Below are 20,939 nucleotides of genomic sequence, written 5' to 3'. Positions count from 1 at the left end.
TCTAACAAATGCGTTTAACCTGTAACATTTCTACCTTGCAGTGAAGAAGCACTGCAATACCTGCAATATTTTCTCGGCAGAGTCAACTCTGTATGCACTTTCTGCCTTATCTGCTTAATAAAGCAGAACAGCTAATCCAACAACTGATCAAATTCTCCCTCATCAACATTAAAAGTATTAGGTGTTAAAGAACATAAAATACCCTCATGATCACTAAAATGTGTCGGAAGCACAATTGCTTCAACATTGTAATATGCTGTTTTTACATATACATGATCAATTAATGAGTCTTTTTCTGTTGTGGTTTGTGTGACATGTTGAACAAACCCTCTTTCTGTCATAAATTTGCAAATAGTTGATGATTTAAATATGTTGTCATTGAAATCTCCCAAGACAACAATCGTACTGTTTATGGGTTCTAGAAAGTCCAGTAATTTACCAAGATTTCCTTTAAACAGAGACATGGGATATGTTGGTGGCCGATAAATAACTGCTGTTAATATGTTGTATGTAATACAGTTACATACAACACATTCTAAATTCACTTTTGGTATCTGGATGATATTAATTGACAACTTGTTTGATAAATAAATTCCAACACCACCATGTTGTTGAGTTTGTAATTCTGTTAATATTGGAATACTGGAATGGTAAGAAACTTCGTGGTTGACTATGAAAACTGTACTCATCAATGTGTACAGCTTCTGATAAGGTATCTGCAGGTAACCATGTTTCAGTAACAGCAATGCAATCAGCCTGCAAATGCTGAGTACGAAAAACCAAATCTGCTAAATGTTGTTTTAAATTTTGTACATTCATTAAAAATATACTGAATGGTTGGGTATCCACTTTAGGGTATGATGTATTTCCAATAAAGAATTTAGGCATGCTTTGAATTGCATCCTTAATGCTGTCTTTACAGTATATAGCCTTTTCTTTAAAATCTTCAATAATCAAACCTGACACAGATCTAACACGGCTTAAAGCAACATATGCCTGTCCAGGTGCAAATATCTTTTTAAGAGAGACTACTGCATTATCAACACTAATTCCTTGTACTTTGTGTACTGTACAAGCCCAAGCAAGTTTTAGAGGAAATTGTCGTCGCAATACACCTTTACTGTTTACTCTTTCCTCTTCTGGTTTGATACCTACAGAACCTATTTCAACTGCAGAAGCAAATCCAGAGCATTTTCTTCTTTGTGCGCCAACCTGAATGTCATCAAACTTTACGTATACTGTTTGAGGGAACTTGTTGTTATCGCTAGGAAAAACTACATTCGCCACACACCCCATTAACCAGGCCGTCTATTACATCTACATTTTTACATAGCATTACATGAGCACCATCTCCTAAAAACAGTGTTTCTTCTAAGCATGTATTAAAAGATTTGGCATGATGGCCACTTTTCAACTCAAGTTTACCTGTCTTGTTATTATGTCCAAAATCTTGAGCATCTATCTCAAAATGTTCAGGACAAGATTTAAATAGCTGCTGAAGGTTATGTTCATTTACTTGTTTGTTTGTAGGATAAATATGCAGAGCTGTGCTGACTTCGCCTGTTTCACATTTTTTCAAAATATCAATGTCAGTCTTTAACATTGGTGTCACTTTTGTTCGAATTCGTATTCTATTTAATAACTTTGCAAATGTTTCATCTTTCTGTCTAACTATTGTCTTCAATTCTACAATTAAAAAAAGAGAAGACCACAGGTTAATACCTAGCACGTCATCAACATACAGGGGTTTCCCTCTCACTGGCGGTAACTGAAAAAAATCTCCAACAGCAATGATGCTTGTGTTCCCGAAGGGGGAGAAGTCACCAGTTTGTTTAATCTGCCTAAGTCTGCCATAAATATAAGCTAATAAATTGTGATCAACCATTGATATTTCATCAATTATTAAAATCTGTAGATCACAATATTTAGCACGCAGACAATTAAGCTTCTCTTCACCTAAAGGGGTGTATGGTAATCGAACATCTTTCCCAATGCTAAATGTGTTGTGAATGGTTGCTGCATGCAAATTACATGCTGCAATTCCAGTAGGAACAGTTAACAAAACACTAATATTATCAGGATGACGACACACTGTAGACAGTATCCTCAAATGGCTTTTTCCTGTCCCTGCACCACCAGTAATAAATAAATGTAATGGGCTGGGATTTTTGCCCATTACCTTACCAAACACCATTGTCTTATTTCATAAAAAATAGATAACTGTGTTTCGTTTAAAGATCTTATTAAGGCCAAGCCATCTCTTCTACACATTATGTTATTTTTCTTTTCCAAATGTGCAACCTTCTGATTTCCTTCTGATGCTAAATCTGGAATATGTTCCTCATGTTCTTCCACTTTCTGTAATTTGTCTTTCATTTCATCAATGCAAAGTAAACGCTCTAACTCTTGCTCTGGGCACAACTCACACCAGCCATCTTCTATTACACCAGTACTAATAATTACAACTTCTACATTGTCCAATTCATCTGCCTCCATTTCAAAGTTCTTTCTGTTTAAATCTACAACTGACTTGACTGAATGACTTGAGCCATCATTAAATGTCACATGACCATTTCTGTAAAACTCTTCAAATGTATTACAGTTTGGTGGCTTTAGCTGCAAATCTACACGGTATGGCAAAAACAACTGCAGAATACTTTGAAAAAATGCTTCTGGATTTTTTTCCTCAGAAAAACGCACATAACGAACCACTGCAGGCTGTGTTCGTGTTCTTTTAGTGATAAAACCACAACCATTCTTCAATTTAAGTGAACTTTGGGATTTTTCATTTTTACTTAATGCGATATTCTGATGCAAATGTTGCCATACATATATCATTTAAATCATCTGGTCTATTCTTATAGCGATCTACTATGCTTGTCATCCACATGTCTTTTGTTGTTAGGCTATTTGATTTTGCTTTATTTCTTAACACATTTAAAGGAAGGCTCATTTTAATGATATAATCGCCTGTTGGAACAAACACAACTTTCCTGGAACACTCCTTCAGATGTATGTTTGTTAACCTATATACTGATTCTTGAGCACACACATCTCTGTTATGTAAATAAGCACTGCCTAAATTTTTCAGTGCCTCTTTTGCACTAACATTTCCATCTTTACGTGCTTCCCTTTGGGCATTACTCAACAACAATCCTATCTCCCTTTCTGACTTTGATATGTAGGAAATTATATAAACAACACAAGCATATGCATCTACAACATACTGTATGTCTAAATTCACATTCCAGCATTTTAACAGCGGCTTGCTATATTGATTGATCTATGCCTCATTAACTTGTCTTTTCAACACAACTTGTGTATTACGACTAAAAGTTTTGTATGCACGCTCAAAAGTTGCTTGATTTATACTCAGATGTTTAAATAAATGTTCCACACTTTTAAAGTTGCAATTCTCATCTGAAAGAGCCTTCTTGATGGCTAATAAAATGTCATCTGCCTGTTCTTGCTTCATTTTAAACTCTACTGGACCTTCATTTGCACATGCACATTTTTTTGTTAAATTATCTACCTTCTTATCTACCTTACATTTACACTTTTTCTTTGTATCACTTTTACCTCGACATATAAATGTTCGTGTAAATGCTGGCCAAGGAAAATTAAAACGACAAATAGTATTTTTCTTTCGGCAAGTTTTGGAATGTCGTTTTGAATGATGTTGCACAGTTTTTACTGTATCCAACAATGTATCATCCTGTGGTAATTCACAAGTTACATATTTATCTATAAATTGAATTATACCTCTTCATCTGTATTTTTATCAATCACTGGGGCATTCTCAATCCAAAATAGGCAATGGACATAAGGTGAACCACGCTGCTGAAATTCAACTCTGTAAAAATAATCCTTAATTTTACCTATTGGATGGGATGCAGACATAAGTACTTCCCTTAAACAATGCCACCGAAAATCAAACATTCTTGCTGCAGTGACAGGATTGCGGCGCAACAGCTCACATCTATTTGCCCGTTGTAATTCTTCAAGGGTCTGTGTTCTACCTTCCTGTTTCAAAATACTATAAAGAAGATTGTTCCACCGCATATCAGCAGAAGAAAATGAACAAAACCAAGTTGGGATACCAAGCTGACGAACACAAGCCAAAAGGTCACGTTGTGCTGTCTGCCAAAAAGCTGGGGTACCTCGAATAGGTTTCAGGAAACGAAACCCATCATCAAATTCTAAGAGTTTCTTTAAAGATTCCTCATTGTTTAATAAATCTTCATTAACTTTTTGAGATATACAACCGCTCAATCCCTTACACAATGCAATTGACACATTTGACACTACCTGTTCGACCTCAGACATGTACTGATCAAAAAATATATATTCAACATTTTGTGCAAACCGACCATCAGCATGCAAAATTCGGTTGTTAAAGTACCTGGACAACGTCAAACGTTGGTCTCGACTTTCACGGTATGTATTACATCTAAGTGGAAATAATACTGGGAAGCATTTGGCTTCATTTGCAAAATCAGAAAGTAATTTAACAGGATTATTCCCTTCTGCTGGCGCCAGATTCACTATATCGTCAAAATACTGATCTAGTGCTTCTTGACCAATGTCAACAGGCATGAGACATGTGTCCTGGAACATGCAATGTTCTTGTCTGTCATGCAAGAGCTCATCTTCTCCATTATCAAGAGATGCTTCATTACCTTCTGCATGTGTATCACTCTCCTGAACTATAACATTATCGTCTTGTTCCCTACAAAACTCATTCAGCCAAACTTCATTAAATTCTTTGTAATGCACATTTATCTGTTTTAAACATTTCAATGCTTGTCTTATGTGCATAGTGTCAACAAACTGATATTTATAATGACCTTTATAAGTTAACTTGCGTTTTAATTTTACTGGCAACAAAGATCCTTCCATACTAGAAAGGGGCAGCAAGTTAGAAGTTTGCACAATATTTGCAGGAACTCAGGTTACTGGACCATGGACACCATTTTGCCCTCCTTTTGGTAATGCTAGCATTTTCATAAACGGTATATGTAATGCAATCAAATGTTGTTCTAAACTATTCAAACAAGACAATTCTTCTGGAACAGGATGAACTTTCAACTTGTTTGTTGCACATTCAGGTGGAATTTCACCTCTGTTAATCTTATAATGACATGTATAACAAATCCATAGCTTGCCTCTGTGTGAATTCAACCACTGACAGGGCTTTACACAGGTATTATCACATTTGTGTAAATATTCCTCAGTTATGCATATATCATAAATTGAGCCTATAGCTTTTCTGTCATAATATTCCCGGTTACAATGCAAAACCTGATGTCGAAACAACAATCGCTGACAAACACAACACACAAAGTCTGGCCCATCTTTTATCAAATCCAAAAAACGCTGCATAACAAAGTCAAATTGTTCTGCCTTTTTTTTATTTGTTGCCTTTTAAGTTTCATACTTGCTTTAACATGTTTTTTGTGCTCAGTTTTTTCATGATATATTATTTTACTGATAGATTTTACATTCTGTCTGTGCAGCTGATTTAACCTATATTTCCTTTTACTCATTTCCTTTACTTTTTTCCTGTGTAACCAATTGTCTCTATATTTGATTATGCTCATGTTCTTCACCTTCTCTTTATGCAACATTGTCTCTATATTTGATTATGCTCATGTTCTTCACCTTCTCTTTATGCAACATATTGTCTCTATATTTGCTCATGCTCTTGTTCTTCACCTTCTCTTTATGCAACATATTGACTCTATATTTGATTATGCTCATGTTTTTCACCTTCTCTTTATGCAACATATTGACTCTATATTTGATTATGCTCATGTTTTTCACCTTCTCTTTATGCAACATATTGACTCTATATTTGATTATGCTCATGTTTTTCACCTTCTCTTTATGCAACATATTGACTCTATATTTGATTATGCTCATGTTTTTCACCTTCTCTTTATGCAACATATTGACTCTATACTTTTTTGTGCTCATGCACTTTACCTTCTCTTTATGCAACAAATTTTGACCATACTTTCTTATACTAGCATTCTTTTTCTTTTCCTTATGTAAAACATTTGTTTGATACCTACTTTTGAGCATTACCTTTGCCTTTTCTCTATACAACACATTTTCCTGATATTTAAAGTTTTTTTGCAAGGACAATTTCTTTTTAGAATAATTAGAAATACAATATTTGTTATTTGAAATCACAATCCCTGTTTGTGTTTTAGATATTTCCCTACTCATATACTGTGTCTCAAGCAAACTATCCACTTTGCACAAATCGAAACAAACATTCTTATCAGCATGTTTGACACAAATTACGGGCTCAAAATGATTATTCTCACAGTGTTTTAAATAAATTCCACCACTTTCCAGCATTATACTTGTGCAACTGTACTTTACCCATTTTCCCCCATCAAATATAAACAAATTCACACCTAAAGCATTTGCTGTACATTGAAATTCTATGTCTGAAGCACAATATCCAACATATTGCATGTGTGACTTTAAAATATATTCTGACATTGATGCAAAATCATTTCCTACTAAGTTACTGTGTTCTTTACTATGATTTTCCATATACTTCACAACAGCAAGTCTAATTTTCTGATGGCTCTTTTCAGAACCACTAATAAATCTGGCTACTGCTCTGAAAAAACTATTACCATCCTTTACAACTTTATCTGTCTTACAAACAACACCCAAAGATCCATAAACAGTTGGTACTTGTATATTTTCTTTTTCAAAATTCAAATGTAATTTGTCACATAATGTTTGTGCAGCTTCTGTAGACAGAGGATTAAATGTCATCTGACCTGAATTTTCCACAACTTTAGCATCAGAATCTTGCACCATTCCCAGTTCACAGCAAATGTTATTGTGCATTGCTTTTAAGATGTGATGCGATTGTTGTTCGGTCATGAACAGTGTTTCCCTATCAATAAGCTCTTTCTTGTTTTTTAAAGTGAGAACATTATTTTTGTCCGTAATCTTTGCTCTAACACTGTATCCTTCAGTGAAACACGTACTGATTTTGCAGTGTCCATAACAACTTTGTACTTCAGGCTCATTAACACAAACTACAGTCTCATAGTGGTTTTCATTACAGTTTTCTAAGTAAATGCTATGTTTTGAAATAAGCTTACCATTGCAACTGTATTTCAACCAGTGACAATCATAAAATGTGAATACATCAATTCCTAAATAATCTGCTGTTGCTTGTATTTCAACCTCCGTAGCCCAGCTATTAACAAATCTCATTTTGGACCTGTTAATATACTCTGACACAGATGAATATTCTCTTCGTAAAATATTTCTATATTTTTCAATATTCTTTTCTAAATGCAGCACAACAGCAAGCCGAATTTTTCTGTGATACTTTTGTGTACCAATAACCGCTTGGGAAATAGCTCTAAAAAACAGTTCCCATCAGCCACAATACTCTCATTTTTACATGGAACTCCTAATAAGCCAACATGGGAAAATACTGGAACATTTACTTTTTCACAATCCACCTTTAAACGGCTACACAAAGTTTGACAAACATGTTGACAAATAGGACTGAACATCATATTGTTCTTTTTAATATCACGAACAAATTCAACATCTGAATTAACTTCACGAACATCAAATCGTTTTACTTTCTTTGAAGAACTATTGCTTGCTGAAATGTTATGCTTGGTTCTTGCATCATTGTTCACTACTAGATCGCTTCCAGAATCCTCATCAAACTTCATTTCAACTGTTTTGTCAGAGCCTTTACAATTCTCTGCCATTCTTCCAATGGTGACATGAACACCAGCTATTTCAAAAGGTTTTTGCTTTTTACTGAGCCCTTTAGATAAAAGGCAAATGTGACTGAACAAGTCTGTAAGAGTGGAAAAATATAAAACAACACTTTTTCCATTTCCATCAACCATACCAAGAGCACTTCGTGCATGAGAATCAACCAGCGCATACTGTCCATTGTGAGAAATGATTGCACATGTACTGCTACACAATGTCAGAAGACACCTGTCATACTGTGAAAACATGTTTTCCAATCCACTTGAAAGACTGCTGTAAGCACCACTCTCAATAAATTCACCATCAACAACATCTACATCACCACTGACAAAATTACCATATTCAAACAAAAAACTTTCTCCATCAATAGTAGACTCCTTTGGCAAATCAGGGACGCACAACAGATTTGACGAGTGGCTAATCCTATTGGTCTCTCGCAATCCTGTGTACAACTCATCTCCTAACACTACAACTTTGTCAAGGTCTTTGCTCTGCCATGAAAAGACACTATCCACTGTATGCTTTGCTAGGCTTACTAAAGCTATTGCCATACACTGGACTCCTCTGTATTTAAATTGCTCATTGCCCTGGTGAAATGATCCTCTTAAACTGTTTTCAGTGCTGACAGAAGTGGCATCCTCACACCCAGTTGCATCTTTACATCCAGCACTGACACCTTCACATCTGACAGAACTGCTTGTCTGTTGATCATGATCCTCTTGGGCTGCTTTTACAGAAATGCTACTAACAGCATACCACTGTGCATCTAAAGAGCTTCTAAGATTTCTGATATGAACCATCAGATCATTTAGGCATGTGTTAAAAACAACCACAGGCGTGCCAATATTAGATGCCAATCCAAACATATCGCGTATGCCAAAATCAGCCATCACAAAATAATTGTTGTGATGAATAATGATGCTAACTGCACTATTAAGGTTTAGGAAACACATTCCATCCCTCAACAAATATTCTTGCAGCTTTTCATACATTACAGCCTCATCTTCTAACATTTCAAAACCTCTGTACTCTGGTAAACCAATTTCTAATTTCCACTTTCTGCCAAACACATTGTGCTGTTCTATCAAAGTGCACAACTCTCTCTCTACAGTCTGTTTTCTGACTTGTCTCAGCTACATATGTGGCTAACTTACTTCCTTCCACACAAATGTCATCAACATCTGTTTGTACCCAAGTACAAACAGGAGCAATCACATGTTTGATTGCAGCCACAGCACAATATCCAGTCAATGAATGCACATCACAACTCAACGGTGCATCTCTTACATCACTACCAACAACAACAGGCCGCTGCAGTGTTTCTGAACATACACAAACTTTAGCATCGCTCTTACTTTTGATGCTGTTTGGTGTGCGCCGCATGCGAAAACCCTTTTTTCTCGGCATCCTGAAAGGAAAAAAGCAACAGTAGTTAGTAACAGGTTTTAAAATACAGTTGTATTTCTGACTTAAAAGTGCTTGTATAAGTGCTTGACTGTGTTTTCATACTTTTGTTAATGATTTTTTTTTACTGAATTAAATATTGCATTATATACAAACTAGTTATTAAAGCGTACTTGGTGTTTTCAAGATCATTGAAAATGCTTACGTAAATAATTAATAAAATATTCAAATAAACATTATTATATCTTATTATTCAGCCATATATTAAAAGTTACTTTGCATGTTAATAAATGCTTTTTTAGATCAACTTCATCCACTTTTGTGATCTAATCTAAAGTGAGGACTATTTATGCTTTATAAATTTATTATAAATGACAATTAAAGGTTCAGTTATATTCTAAACAGGAAAAAATAAAATAAACAACTTTATTTGTTTCTATTCATTTCAAAATACACAAATGAAACTGTATCAAATGAATAATAAATCTTTGCAATCTAAAATAAAATCAGTTTACAGTTTAAACATTGCCAAATAAAACTGAAATGTTGTATCATAATATATTGTTAAATTATTATATTGTTTTTCCCAGTAATGGGTTGCAGCTGCAAGAGCATTTGCTGTGTAAAACATATGCTGATTAAGTTGTCGTTTCATTACCCTGTTGCGACCCCAGATTAATAAAGGGACTAACCCGAAAAGAAAATGAATGAATATTATATTGTTGCTGTAACTAATACTATATCCCTGCATTATAAAAATATACATTTTAATTTGAATAGTTTTCAATTATCTTTAAAAACCACCAACTATTCTTAAATAACTAGTTTGTAAATAATGAAATACTTAATTTGTGTGTTTAATGAAAACTTAAATAACCAACCTATGAAAATAGTCATTAAGCACAATATACATGTTATACATATTTATAAGTCAAGAATATTTGTAGTACTGCTTACAAATATCTAATAATGTTAAGTTAATGCTTAACAAATAATGAATTAACAATTTGCTAATGCTTAACAAATGATTCATAGTTTTCAATTATAATAAAGTGTTACTGCATTTAATTTTCAATGTTATCAACAAATAACAACTTACTTTGCTTCCCACCAAAATTCTTTGCAGAAATTCTCAGAGGGCCTTGCAATATGTAGGTGCCTCGATTGTTTAATTATGTGAAGAACTGTAAATAGAAAAAAACATATATATATATATATAGTTCATTAGTGTCATAGTGTATACAAAAAACATGAAAACACAATTACAGCAAAGCTCATGATTTTCAGGTAGTTGCCCAAAAATATTACTTGTTATTTTTATAATTTGCAATTTTATTACTTTTCTTTTATTAAATTTATTTACTTTTTAAAATTCTAATAAATGTTTTAGACAGACATGAACATATACAAAATCTGTAATATATTACTGAGAAAAACAAACAATCAAATAAATTTTAACTGAAAACAACTTGAATAACTAGATCGTCACCTTGGAATTGTAAGGTTCTGTCAATAATTTTAAAATATTGAGCTTCAAAATTTTTTGCGTTCCACAGCAAACAGTATGTATGTAACAATTGTTTTTTTTTTTTCAAAAAGTCTTAAAGTAAAAACTTATAAAAAACATTCCATAATGTAAATAAGTTGTCATTTAATAAGAAAATGTCAATAACTCAATTTTGACAAAAATGTCAGCTAGAACCTTATAATTCTAAGGTGACGAGGTATTAAATAACAATTACAAACTTACTTTGATTCCCACAAAATTGTTTTGTTTTGCTCTGAAATTCTCAGAGAGTCTTAAAGTAATTGCCTTGTTCGTTAAATGATCCTTGAAAAAGAAACACAAAATAACAATGTTCACTTTAATCGTAGTGTGCAAACAAGCATGCATACAACAGAAAACTTGAACAACAGTTTCATATTCTTCATTCCCATTGAAATTACAATGCCCCCTGTTTTATTATTTTGCATTTTATTCATATTATTTACTGTTTAAATAACTATGAAATAATTGTTATCAGACAAACACATTAAGTCACTCCAACAAATATATTTAATTCAATTAACAAATTACAATAAAAACAATAGAAAAAGAACAATATGCAACCTTTAATTACCAACTTAACTGTTTTAATTTAGCAAACCTGTATATTCAAAAACTTTAAAAGTTCAATAATGAGAGTTTAAAATAAAAACAACAATTGCTCATTGACTGACAAGCATTATTCTTCATTCAAGCAGTCACATTCAATGCACAATATCAAACAGGAAAAATCACATCACATCACAAAGTCTTTCATTCAACAGTTTACACTGACCCCTCACAGCCTTTCAAATAATCAAAACCACAAAAATTCTTAAATGTAAAAAAAAGCACAAAAGGATCTTACTATCAGTGCATTTTCTGAAACTACATTGGTACTTTGCATTACAATTTTATCTCAATCTATAATTGATTTATATAAAATCCAATGATCAAGCCTTTTAACCAGCGTATATAAATTCCAAAAAATACACTATTCACACATTGTCAGTCCATCTGACCAATCCCACAATACATACATTATAAGCTACCTACAACAATCTGTATATCAGTAGCTACATTCCTCAAAAACAAACCTTTTCCATAAAATAATAAAAACAAATTACAGCAAAATTATAGACAATTAACAAACGTCAACACAAACAAAAATAATGTCATATTAAATATATTTAATATAATGCAACAGATTTAGTCTTTTTACCTTTTACAACTTTCTTTATAATTATTCAGTGTTCAACTGAAAAAAAAATCTTATACTATTTACTTTTAATGTAAAAGTAAATAGTAAGACCATTTACATTTTTTGGTGAACTGCCACTTTAACTTTTTTTACATTTTAAAAATTAACATTTGCAATAACTCTTTCATAATAACTGATTTATTTTGTCTTTAACATGATGACAGTATACATAATATTTGTCTAGTTGTTTTGCAAAATACTAATTTTCTACTTAAAGCACTATTTACAGCTTAACTATAGGCTGAAAAATGTTTGTCTTATAGCCAACAAAGGAAAAAAAAGGAAATCAATAATACTGATCTAAAACAAAAATGTTTTATAACTTAAACCTGCACAATGTTTTTTTTTCCAACCATAAAGACTTTTTTTCTCCAAACAGATAAAGCTTTGTATAACATTTCTATCATAATGAACTTTCTTTCTTTGTTCAAACAGCCACTCACATCAAAAATCAGCACAACAAACTGTTTATCCACAACTAACCACTTAAGTCTTGAGCATAAAGATAGGCTAGAAATGTGACACTTATTTTACTAACATGTAGGTCTCATGAAACAAAATGTAAAACAATGTACATTCTGCCCACATTCACTGATATAAAAAAAAAATCTTACCTGTGTGTGTGCTTAAGCTCCAGTTTAGTGCTCGTGACACAATGTAACACTGTCTATTTACAGTCCAATTTAAATGCCAATAGCACACCTCTCATTCACAGGTCAGCCCATAAGGTCATTCCCGCCCACAAAAAAGCTACTACTGAAAGCCAATGAAAAATATCTAGTCTAATATTATTTACTGTCATCATGACGAAAATAAAATAGATCAGTTATTGGATATTGAAGTAGAAATGAGTTATTAAAACTATTATGATTAGTAATGTGTTGAATCCTTTTCTCCGTTAAACGGAAATTTGTGGAAAACATAAAAAGGGGGCTAATAATTCAGCAGGGCTAATAATTCTGACTTAAACTGTGTATATATATATATATATATATATATATATATATATATATATATATATATATATATATATATATATATATAATTTTTGGATTGTAGGGCCAACATTTTACATAATTTTGTATTCTTAAAAGAAATTAAATAAATACTTCTGTACTCAAAAAAAAAAAAAAAACTTAATACTCCACATCATAATTTCACAGACATTCAAATGAAATTCCTCAGATTTGACGCAGATTCAGATGTTGCAGTACTACCAGCTAATTATAAATAACCTATTTAAACTGATATATGAAAGCTCACAGTTTGAATGACAATTAAGTATACTGATAAAAGTATACTGTTTTTATTATTACAATGGACAAAGAAATAAAGTAAAATTATATATATCAACTTAAAAAATGCCCAAAGCATTTATCAAATGACCAAAAAATCAGGTTTACATTCCTTTTGTACATGTTTCAACAACAGTTTACCAAACAGTTGCTTAAAATTAACGAATGAATTAACTCACATGAATAAACAATAATCAATATTTTCATTTGCAAACTTTATTAATGTTAGTTTAACTGCTCTTGAAAATAAATACTTATCTTATGTCCAAATGCAAATACCTTGACATTAAAACTATACAAAATAAGAATTTGGGTAATTCATGATTCACAATCTGAAGGGAAAATTTACAAAGACATTGTTTGATTCAAACTCAAGTTTTTGTGCTTAATTGGAGAGGTGTGGGAATGGGTTTGATCCACCTGCACACAACTTAAGTGTTTTATCACACCTTTGGTTTTATCTGTGAAAATCCCAGGCCCCATTTACACTGATGTGTTTGAGTTTCAAAACAGCAGGGGTGTGGGGCTGTGGACCCTGCCTAATCAAAAAGAAACTCTGACCAAAGAAACTTTGACAAAAGAAACTCTGACCAAAGAAACTTTTCCATTTAAGGCCCAAACAATAATTTGTTTTTATACAATTTTTGCTAACTAAATTTTAAATAAATATGCTTTTATTCTTAAACTGTAAACTGCACATAATATTTTCAAAGACACTCAGTTCCTCGGATGTGACACTGCATAAATATTGCTTTGCTAACAAACTAGTAAAACTAAGCTCTTTAAACTGGATTCTGTATAATAAAAGTTTTTATTCTTTATTTTAAGGTACTGTTATTATTACAACAAAGAATGAATGTAACTGTACTTTAATAGTCATATATTTTTATATCTACTTAAAAATGTGCAGGTCTATGATTGTAACTCACATAAATAAACAACAGTCAATATTTATTCTACAAAGTTTATTAATGTTTGTTTGACTGCCCCTAAAAAATCTTATGTCTAAATGCAGATACATTGACATAAATAATCATACAAAACATCACTCCTGAAAATTTAGTGCCTTTTTATTTAACTCTTATAACAACACTAAACATTTCTTAAACACACATTGTTGTCCCAACCCTAGACTAAAATCACACAAACTAAAAGTGGGGGGAAATACTTAAACATAAAAAATAAGTTGTACAAAAAAAAAAATACTTGTTTTTCTGTGAAAAAAAAAAAAAAAAAAAAAAATATATATATATATATATATATATATATATATATATATATATATATATATATATATATATATATATATATTTATATAATATATATACATCCCATTTTGAAAATGAACATTTTTCTTCATTTTTTTTGTGAATATGGTTAATTTATGTTAGTGCATTTTAACAAAACAGATTTATGAAACAGATAAATTTATTTAAATAATATTTTAGTCACAAAACATCTTTAGAAATGGAAAGATAATACATATAAATTCATGCAAAATATTGCAAACAAATTTACAAACTACAAAATTTCAACTAAATTGTCTATATTTTTTGTTTCTCTTGATTTTTGTTATTTTTATAAAAATATTTAATATTTTTCCCTATCATATAAATTTGAGCTACTAATTTTTGAACCATTATCATAAGTTATTTTGTTAGATTAGCTCCAGATTTGGCTTCAGGGCTGACTAATCTAATGTATATATATGCACAAATTTAATAATGTAAAGCATCTTATAGAAAATATTCATGTAAATGAGAGATTTGTGGGGAGTGTAAAAATTGTATATGTATGTATAATTTTTAAATATTTTTTTATGGTACTAAGTAACCAGTCCAGTAGTCTAAAACCAGCAATGTGACTTTCTACACTACATGAAAAACAGATTAGTATGGATTTTCAATGACATTTGGGGGATGTATTTTAAGTCACATACTCCTCTGTCCTACAACAGTTGCAATGAATGCATTTGTTTTTATCATCTTAAATTAGCAGAATGTGCATCTAAACTTAAAATAAATCTTAAATCTTGATAAAATGTCATAATAAGAAATCATAAAATAATAAATGTCAATGTGGTGGTGAGACAAACCTCAACGCTTCGCCATGAAAAAGGAAGTCCTTATAACTCAACCACACAATGTCTGATCTGCCTGAAACCTCACATGGTAGATTAAATTCCTCTCCTGAAGACATCTAAATGCCAATATTGAGTCAGTCATAGCGCCACCTAGTGACAGAAGATAGTTTTGCTTATAACTCAGCCACACAATGTCCAATCAGCCTGAAACTTCACAGGGTTGATAAAAGTCCTCTCCTGAACACATCTACATGGCAATATTGAGTCACAGTCATAGCGCCACCTGCTGGCAACAGGTAGTTTTGCTTATAACTCAGCCACACAATGTCCAATCAGCCTGAAACTTCACAGGGTTGATAAAAGTCCTCTCCTGAACACATCTACATGGCAATATTGAGTCACAGTCATAGCGCCACCTGCTGGCAACAGGTAGTTTTGCTTATAACTCAGCCACACAATGTCCAATCAGCCTGAAACTTCACAGGGTTGATAAAAGTCCTCTCCTGAACACATCTACATGGCAATATTGAGTCACAGTCATAGCGCCACCTGCTGGCAACAGGTAGTTTGGCTTATAACTCAGCCACACAATGTCAGAACTGCTTGAATCTTCACATGGTTGATAAAATTATTCTCCTGAAGACATCTACATGACAATACTGAGTCACAGTCATAGCGCCACCTGCTGACAGGAGGAAGTTTGGCATAAATCTGTGGATTTCTCAGGTTTTTTGTATATATCGGCTTAAATTGTTATTGTTCACTGTTCTCTGTCATCCTGAGGCCACCGGGCGGCGGTGAGCCAAGGTGCGAGGTCCCTATTAAAGCTGTTTTTCTTCTGCCAGCGCTAAGTGCTTCCGCTGCTTACTGCATTTTATTATGCATAGTATTTCCTTAATGTTTCATGTTTTTATTTTATTGTTAATATATTAAATCTGTGTTAATACCAGCTTCCTTCCCCTCTCTTTCTCCCTGCCAGTTTCTAGCAACATGCCAGCATTGAGTGCTTCTGCTGCATAGCAGTTGTATATTCCATACAGTAATTTATATAGCATTGTTTCCTCCAGCTTCTCTCCTTTGTTTACCCCCAACAGCTTTTTATGCTTCCGCTACCAAATCACTTCCCTCCTCTTAAACAGCCAGCTCCACACCCTTCATTATTGCATCTCACAAACCTTCTCTTAAGCACTGACTCCCGTAGAGGGCCCATTTAAGCCCCAATTTACACACGAGTCTCCACCCACCCTCTAAGCCACTCAGACTTCCTTAGACTTCCTAACTGTATTTCTTAGCCACCAAACCCACCCTGCCCTTCACACACTCCCTAGAAAGCTTTCCCCCCACTTTTTATCAGTTCTTCACATATATATCCAGCAGCCTGATATAGCACTTTTTCTTTGCACTTTGGGGAGTTCCTGTGTAAACACGCGGCTGCTGTCCCGAGCTCTTATCATTGGCTTTTTGGGGAGTTTGAGATAGACCTGAGCTCAATCTCCAATCGCCTTGCAAAAGGGGGGGAGCCCTGGGCTCGAGGATCCCTTGAGCTCAGGGCTCTCTCCCGGGACAGCATGCCAAACAAGCTATGTATAAATCATGAGCTAAGTGTGAACTCTTGAAGTGAAGTTTAGTTTTAAACTAATTTCGAGAGGAGCATGTGCTCATGATTTACCCAGCTGGTCCACATTAACTAATTAAGATCCTCCAATCAAAGGATCCCAAATCACTATATATATATCCTCATTTCCTTTCTACAACTATCTTCGTCTGGAAGAACCCCCCTCCTCCCCTTCTTACTCCTTTATCCAGAATGGGCGGCACGGTGGCCCAGTGACTAGCACTGTTGCCTCACAGCAAGAATACCAATGGTGTTGGGTCCTCGCTGAGCCATCTGGTATTTCTGTGTGAAGTTTGCATGTTCTCCCCGTGTCCGCGTGGGTTTCCCCCGGGTTCCCCGGTTTCCTCCCACCATCCAAATGTGCTCTATATTATAGATAAAACAAGCCTAAACCTTTTTTATAATGTCTTACTCTCAGGAAGTTTGCCTTGGCCTCAGCAGCGGGGGAGTTTGAGATAGACCTGAGCTCAATCTCCACTCGCCCTGCAAAAGGGGGGGAGCCCTGGGCTCGAGGATCCCTTGAGCTCAGGGCTCTCTCCCGGGACAGCATGCCAAACAAGCTATGTATAAATCATGAGCTAAGTGTGAACTCTTGAAATGTGTTTTTATTGTTCAGTTCAAGTCAAATCATGACGAAGAAGAAGATCAGAAGAGCAGAAACAAACGTGACACTTTATTTCTCCTTTATTCATTGAGCTGCTGGATTTCTCTACAGTTGATTCAAGATTTGACAGAGATTCAGACAGGATTCAGACATTTCCATGTTCATCATCACATTCTAATATCAGCAGTGGATTTGACATTGACTTTTATTATTTGTGCTCAAACAACAGAGAAACAATGAAGAAGATCAATCTGTAGACAAGAATGAGCTGATCTGAACACAGCAGCATCCTGGAGGACACTTCATCAACATCAATGATGACACTGATGAAGACTGAGACACACACACACACACACACACGCACGTACGCACACACACGCACACACACACACACACACACACACACACACGCACGCACGCACGCACACATAACAGTGAACACATGCACGCACACACACACACACACACACACACACACACGCACACATACACACACACACACGCACTCGCACACACACACATAACAGTGAACACATACACACACACACACGTTCTCTCACACACGCACACGCACACACACGCACAAACACACACGCACACACACATGCACACACACGCGCACACATGCACACACACACGAACACAAGCACGCACACGCACAAACACACACACACACGCACACACACACATTCTCTCTCACACACACACACACACACTCTCTCTCATACACACACACGCGCACACACACACACAAACAAACACAAATACACACACGCGCACACAAACACACACACGCAAACACACACACGCACACACACAAACACACACACGCGCACACACACACTCACACACACGCGCTCACACGCACGCACGCACGCACAACAGTGAACACATACACACACACACGTTCTCTCTCTCTCACACACGCACACACACACTCACACACATACACACAAAAACACGCACACACACACGCACATAACAGTGAACACACACACACACAAAAAAAACACGCACACACACGCATGCACATGGACACACACACACTGTCTGTCGTGCACGCACACACACACACACACACAAACACACACAAATAGAAACTCCCTCTCACACACAAACATAGAAACTCTCATGCACACATACAGACACAAACGCGCACTTTCTCTCTCACACACACACACACACACACACACACACACACAGACATACAGACTCTTATACACACACACACACACACACAGACTCTTATACACACACACACACACATACAGACTCTTATACGCACACACACACTCACACACACACACACATACAGACTCTTATACACACACACACACACACACATACAGACTCTTATACGCACACACACACACTGCTGCTGACTGCTCCTCCAGAGGATTCTGGGTAAATCTCTCGTCAGTCTTCAGCTCAGTTTCACTGATGATCCATAATTAAGCCAGAACCCAGCACAGAGCGGCTCAGTGAATGTGGTCTGGACTGAGTGGATGAGGCTCATTGTGTCTCTATAGATGTTGTAGAAGATCAGAGTTCCTGCACTGTGATCCACAAACACTCCTATTCTCCTGCTGAGTGGCTTCACTGGGAGATCAGTGTCTGTGTTATTGTGCCTGAATATGAATCTGGAGGAATCACAGATCAAACTCCAGGACTGAGCATTACCTCCAAACATACACTCAACACCTCTTCCCTTCCTCCTGATGCTCTTATATGACACTGATATACACACACTATAATCTCCACTCCAGTCAATCTCCCAGTAACAGCGTCCACACACACTCTCTCTGCACAACACCTGAGGATAAACATAACCATCAAATCTGTGTGGATGATCAGGATACGGCTGATTCTCTCTCACACACTTCACCTCTCTGTTCTCCTCAGACAGAATGAGTTGAGTGTTTGCTGTGTTTGGATCCAGAGTGAGGAAACAGACATCTGAACACAAGAACACACACATTTACAATCACAGCTGTGTGTGTGTGTGTGTGTGAGAGAGAGAGAGAGAAGGGGAGTGTGTGTGTGTGTGTGTGTGAGAGAGAGAAAGGGGGAGGGTGTGTGTGTGCATGTGATCACTGCTGTGGGTGTGTGTGTGTGTGTAAGTGAGCGTGAGAGAGAGAGGAAGTGTGTGTGTGTGTAAGAGAGGGTGCATGCATGTGTGCGAGTGTGTGTGTATGTCTGATTGTGTGTGAGCGTGTGCGTGTGTGAGAGAGAGAGGGTGTGTGTGTTTGTGTGTGTGAGAGTGAGTGTGTGTGTCTGTGCGTGTGAGAGACGGTGTGTGTGTGTGCGTGTGTGTGTGTGTAAGTGTGTGTCTGATTGTGTGAGTGTGTGCATGCGTGTGTGTGTGTTTGAGAGAGTGTTTGTGTGTGTGTGCGTGTGTGTAGTCCTACATTTGCGTGGTCCTGCTGTAATCCTCGTCTGTCCTCCATGATCCAGACTGTAAACACACACAGATTGTCCTACAGTTAGTACACAAACATCAGCTTATAACACACACACACACACACACACACACACACACATACTTACCTAACAAACCAATGAGGACACATGACTCAACACCCTACCTTTGGGGACTACCCTTTCTGAAGGGTCTAGAGACAAAAGAAAGACATGACTGCACTACTAAAAATGTGCTTATTATGAATATCAGTTGATATTTGCAAAAAAATACTTCTATAAAGACCTGACAAATTACCTTCAAAATGAGGACAGTATTTTATAACTCACCTTTGGGGACATATACACAAACTCCGGTATAGTCACACTTTGAGGACCGCAGTTATACACAAACTCAGGTTAAAGTATACTTTAAGGACTCAGTTATCTGAATATTTCTAATATAATATTATTAATAATTATAATAATGTTAGTGCAGAGAGACATATGATAAAGTAAATAAGATCACTGAAAATAGACAATTAAATTTTTTCCTTCACAAATAACTCAATCTGGTGTCAGAAGGTCATTTGGTGTCAAGTATTGTTCATGAAATTACATATTTCTCTCATAAATAGTATGTGACAGACAGCATGTTAGCAGAATAATACATACAAACTAATTTTAAAAAAACAGTAAGGGAGAAGTAAATGGATGACCTTACAGTGAGTTTATGAAGCTCAATGGACACATTAATATCCACTGATATGAGAAGTGATGAAACTCTACTGATAAGTCATATGATGGTTAATATAGTAAACCTCAAATACATTCACACTAAAACCCATACTGTATAAAACAAGGGTTGTGAAGTTCAAATTCATATACACTAACTACTTACATGCGCCATAAGACACGTTTCTCAGTGAAAACAATTACTGTGAAAGTCTTTATACAAATGATCAGTTGAAATAGGAGTGTC

The 20,939-nt window shown here is 35.0% G+C and overlaps 1 protein-coding gene across 4 annotated transcripts in view; it reads right to left on the bottom strand.

Annotated features, from left to right (window-relative positions):
* Window positions 1–17,675: 17,675 nt before the first annotated feature.
* LOC108183675 (NACHT, LRR and PYD domains-containing protein 3) overlaps window positions 17,676–20,939 on the bottom strand; it is a 65,516-nt gene continuing 62,252 nt past the window's right edge. For all 4 annotated transcript variants that reach the window (XM_088650124.1, XM_088650125.1, XM_088650127.1 and 1 more), the window contains 2 exons: window positions 19,969–20,015; window positions 17,676–19,516 (listed from right to left, as the gene is read on the bottom strand). In XM_088650124.1, coding sequence (XP_088506250.1) covers window positions 18,984–19,516; window positions 19,969–20,015 — 580 coding nt within the window. In that variant the 3' untranslated portion in view covers window positions 17,676–18,983. The remainder of the gene's footprint in view (window positions 19,517–19,968; window positions 20,016–20,939) is intronic.

This window comes from Danio rerio, chromosome 4, assembly GCF_052040795.2.
Source record: "Danio rerio strain M-AB ecotype USA chromosome 4, GRCz13ab, whole genome shotgun sequence".
In the NCBI taxonomy this organism is placed as follows: domain Eukaryota; kingdom Metazoa; phylum Chordata; class Actinopteri; order Cypriniformes; family Danionidae; genus Danio; species Danio rerio.
This window is presented reverse-complemented; position numbering and strand designations above follow the sequence as displayed.